We start from the raw sequence: 4558 nt of genomic DNA on the forward strand, positions 1-4558 counted from the left end.
TTACATAGAGATTAACCTTTAATGTAAACTGCATTTTGCACAAGTTCACTTTTATTTCTTGCACTGACGTACAGTGATGTAAGGGTAGTCGTTAGGACACGGTTTTATAATTCTATGAATGTTCTTTGTTTACTACCAAAAGGAAGAGGGGAATAGAATGAAAATGCGTCCCATTTTCCCCCATCTACTATACACATAGGCGCGATATTTAGTGTAGGCTACTTTAGGTTAACAAGAACATTGTTCTTACCTGTGTTAGATTGCTAACTTTAGGAATGTTATTGACTCCTGCGCATGCATTGCAGTCCACAGGTATGCGAACATAAGGCCCGATGACTTCGTTTGTTAAAATGCAACTGTAGTTGTCTAATTCATCAATATCAAAAACCTCCGACAACCTGAACAAGAAATGTTCAATTTTATTATTTATATTTACAATTTACCCCTACCCATCAAGTAAGATTTTGATCAACACGGCATGATTTCTCGGAAGAATTGAAGGAACACATACCACAAGGCAAAACAGAAACCCGGCTACGAGCAAACCACAGTTTTGACGATGCCATTTCTTTCCATTATTCTTTATTTCTCCGACTGCTTTAAGTTTATTCAACTGCTCACAACTTATGCCGAGGATTTCGCTTTGCTTCAATAACTCACTGAATTGCTCAACAGTTACCATGGTGGTTTTTATAGGTATCTTTAGTTTAAATATTATCCAAATATGCAAGTACTATAACTGACCATATGGTTTGTAACTTCACTCAGCAACCTCGCTGGCTATAGGACGCAGAAGATGACAGCTAATAAAGAATTCTTATTGTTTTATATCCGGCGCGATCGTTTGTCCAAAGAGCGACGCAAGGAATCTCCTTTATTTAAATTACTGATGGTAGTTTTGATAAAACATTTTATAGTTGTGATCGTAGCATTGCATCGAGATATGTCTTATATGTGCTGCAAGTATATAGGATACGACACTGTGATTTAGTGGCAGGCGCTCGCATTATTACCAAATAATACCGGTGCCGTAATATATTTGTCCCGACCGTTGAATTTGGACCGAGCGCTGAATTCCGCATGCACAGTTGTTGCGGCGCATGCGCAATAGCACCCGGTTTCGATGCTTGATAATGCTACCATTGTGGTATTTTCACCTGTATACAAATTGAAAAAAACAAACAAATATAGTAGGGTGGGGGGGACACCCTTAACAAATATTATCTAAATATCTTGTTTGTGTTTTATTAAACAATTAACAATTAACAGTCTATGGGAGTCGTGAGGATACGGTTTTATAATTCTTCGAATGTTCTTTGTTTACAACCAAATAGGACGAGAAAATAGAATGAATAGGGGCCCATCTTACCCCACCCTACTACATAACCATCCAACTGTGTATATAGTTTTTCCTTCAATGAATAGAATATACACTGTTCAAACACCTACATGCGTTTTTGAGCACGGTAGTGGTCATATAGATCCTTTTTCGTCGAACAGTTGTTCTTGGCTTTGTTGTTGTTGCTGATAGAGCGATTTTTTTCCGCACTTATCCTAATTCTTAATTCTAGCATTTTCTTTAATCTCCTTATTGAAATCAAATCGTAAAATAAATTTATAATTTTTAGACTAAATTTTCAGATTTAAACCGCACAATTAGCGTGTGTGCACCGAAGCGTAGACGAGTGCTTTTTTCTTATCGTTATCTTCGGTATAAACACTGCGTCTCTCGTTTCTTCGCTCTTTTATTGAGCACGTTAGTATTGTAACGTATTCTTTGTAGTGTAACGTATTCTTTGTTGTAACGTATATTCGTTGTTGTAACGTATTCTTTGTTGTGTCTGTGTGCGCTTTAAGTTCCATCTAGCGGACATCCGGGTTCTGCATAGTCTGGAATCTGAATAACCTTAGTTTTCTCGGTCATTTTATTTTGGACACGCTAGCGAGCGGTCCGTTGTAAACCGCAGCCTAGAATACCGAGATAATAAAAGCTCTGATTGTGACAAGTTTGTTACAGTATATAGATCCTTTTCGTCGAACAGTTGTTGTTGTTGTTGTTTTTTTGGACGACTTTTTTCCGCACTTACCTCAATTTTTAATTCTAGCATTTATTCTTCATTCTCTGATTAAAATCAAATCATAATATATATTTGTAATTTTTCCTCATGCACTTTACATAGCGGAAACACTGTATGGCGGGAAACGACGGCACGCGTGTTGTATCTACACAACGATTCACGACTGAATCAAACTATTAGCATTTAAGTGGGGACGCATTAAATGCACTACTCTTATACCGTATTATCACCAATCGTAATTGAAACATTATTTTTAATTCAACATCATATGAATAATATTAACTTCTAACATTACCTAATTACTGCGTGATTACGGTTTGTTAAAATTCATGAAAACAAACGTTTTTAAGCGACGACAACGTTAACTAGTGTAAGTTTACAATAAACACATGGTGCAGGAGTTGTACAATACGTATTTACACATATTCTTCACCAATCACTCAATCCTCATACGTCATAAGTTTCATTATTTATAATACATGTATAAATACATTCTGCCTACTGCTCCACAGTCACCAGTGGCGACTAGAACCCGTCTTGTTGGTTACTTTAGATTTGTTTTTGATCGAGCCTAGTCGACCGTTGTAGTAAAAGGATTAATTAATATAGCAGGGTGGGGGTAGATGGGACACCTTTTCATTTTGTTTTCTCTTTTTTATTTGGCAGTAAACAAAGAACATTTAATGAATTATAAAACCGTATCTTCACGACTTCCACAGACCGTTGTTAATTGTTTAAAACACGATCAGACTATTTGGATATTATGTGTTAAAGGTGTCCCATCTTCCCCGACTCTACTATCTTATGCTAATTAGCTTAAAACGTGCTCATTCATTAGATCTGTGATCTCTTGTTCGTTTAAATATTGCGATTTTTTTTAAAACCAAGCACTTCTGCGCGTAAAAATGGCTTTCTAGTAATGTTATATCTTATCATAATAATAAACCTCACAAAAATAATCAACTTTTATTGAACACTTAATCGATTAAATAATAAAAAACAGAAAATATCAAGTTTACTAACCAAAAACATAAAAGAACATGTTTAAAATATAAAAACAAAAACGCATAACATTACCATAAACTGGTGTATCTAGCTGCAGTTGTGCATGTAAATTGCCGTGATTTTACTTTTTGGCCCACAAAGGTTGGTCTAAGTTTAAATTGTTAGCCACACATTACAAAAAAAGGGATTAAATCAGTTACATTTATTCATTCATTGTTTTCTACACATGGCACACTGATCACTAATATTTAATTCAATTAAGATGTGACGTCACCGTCGTTATTAAACTCGAAAGATTGCTTTCGAATCGGGAAATCGGCATACACGAATCGACGATTTGACCTGTGTGAAATATGGATAAACAAATCGCTCGAGTTGTACGTTGAACAAAAAGGAATTATCAGGGAAAACATTTGGAGTTATTTGAAAGAATGCAAGAAAGAGGTGCGGTTGTAGGCGTGGAGTGCCAAATGCTCTGTATTGTTTTGTAACATAAAATAAGTTTTAAAACATATCAGGGAGTAAAGCAGACGATGCACATAAATTCTTTTCTTGAAGAAGACACAAATAATCAAGAATCTTCCACAGCAGGGTATGATATATAAATTATAAAAATGTAATAACTACTGCGCGTATAATATAGCAATTAATATATGTGTTAATATATGTCTACCGATACACTAGTAATATATAGTAGGGTGATATAACTCTTTATGGATCTTTTAATCAGAATCTATTGAGAACATCATACACTAACGATAACTCGCTAACCGCGCTATTTTGCATGGTCATTGGTTTATGCGCGTATCAACATTGAGTTAGCCTATTTTAGCGTAATATTGTTAAATGTAGTTCATAAAATAAGTTCTGATACTTTATGGTGCCATTACGAACTAAAAAAAATAATACCCAAAAAAGGTTAATCTCTTAAAAGTGAAACTGTACTTCCCAATACTTTTCTTTACTCGCATAATGCGAGTAACAACCAACCTTCTACAGCAGATGACACGCTTATGACGTTATGCGTGTTAACTTTGTTTTTGCGAGTAAATATGCGAGTACTTACGCGCATAAAAGTGACCATGCAAAAAGGGTATATGTTATTGCGTGCAGTTATTTTACCCAAAAGTCTATCAAATTAAGTTATGTTCCGGTTCTCTCTTTTGTTACGTCATCGCCTTTTTTCTCTTGCATTCTCTTTGTTCATTACGTGGCAATTTCAGTTTAGTTTATACTTAAGTGATTTGAATGGACGTTGGTGCTAAACTTCTGTTGTGAACGGAAGTAGTTTATAGCCACAAGTTTTCAGGTATATATCTTTTCGCATAAGTTGTTTATTCGCATATTTACGTGTTTATTTACTATTGTTATTTTTCCTTTTAGTTACCGCAATCCACAAATAATACAATTAAAAGATTTGCGCGTTTGACTGATTGGCTATATCACCAACGAAGAGAAAATAAAAGAGACAGTCC

The 4558-nt window shown here is 35.1% G+C and overlaps 2 protein-coding genes and 1 long non-coding RNA gene across 3 annotated transcripts in view; 1 reads left to right on the plus strand and 2 right to left on the minus strand.

Moving 5' to 3' along the window:
* The window catches only part of LOC113475382, a 6725-nt gene extending 4371 nt beyond the window's left edge, over positions 1–2354 (minus strand). The window contains exon 1 of the mRNA XM_026839479.1: positions 2325–2354. The gene's annotated coding sequence lies outside the window, so the exon portion shown is untranslated. The remainder of the gene's footprint in view (positions 1–2324) is intronic.
* LOC113475381 lies at positions 224–737 on the minus strand. The gene is made up of 2 exons (XM_026839478.1): positions 450–737; positions 224–398 (listed from the first exon to the last, which is right to left on the minus strand). Exons 1-2 carry the CDS (start codon positions 680–682, stop codon positions 224–226), a joined length of 408 nt encoding a protein of 135 aa, XP_026695279.1. The 5' UTR covers positions 683–737.
* Positions 2355–4122: 1768 nt separating the features above from the next.
* On the plus strand, positions 4123–4543 carry LOC108950580. The gene is made up of 2 exons (XR_001975279.2): positions 4123–4392; positions 4467–4543. It is a non-coding gene; the product is annotated as an uncharacterized LOC108950580 (long non-coding RNA).
* Positions 4544–4558: the final 15 nt, after the last annotated feature.

This window comes from Ciona intestinalis, unplaced genomic scaffold (assembly GCF_000224145.3).
Source record: "Ciona intestinalis unplaced genomic scaffold, KH HT000302.1, whole genome shotgun sequence".
Taxonomy (NCBI): domain Eukaryota; kingdom Metazoa; phylum Chordata; class Ascidiacea; order Phlebobranchia; family Cionidae; genus Ciona; species Ciona intestinalis.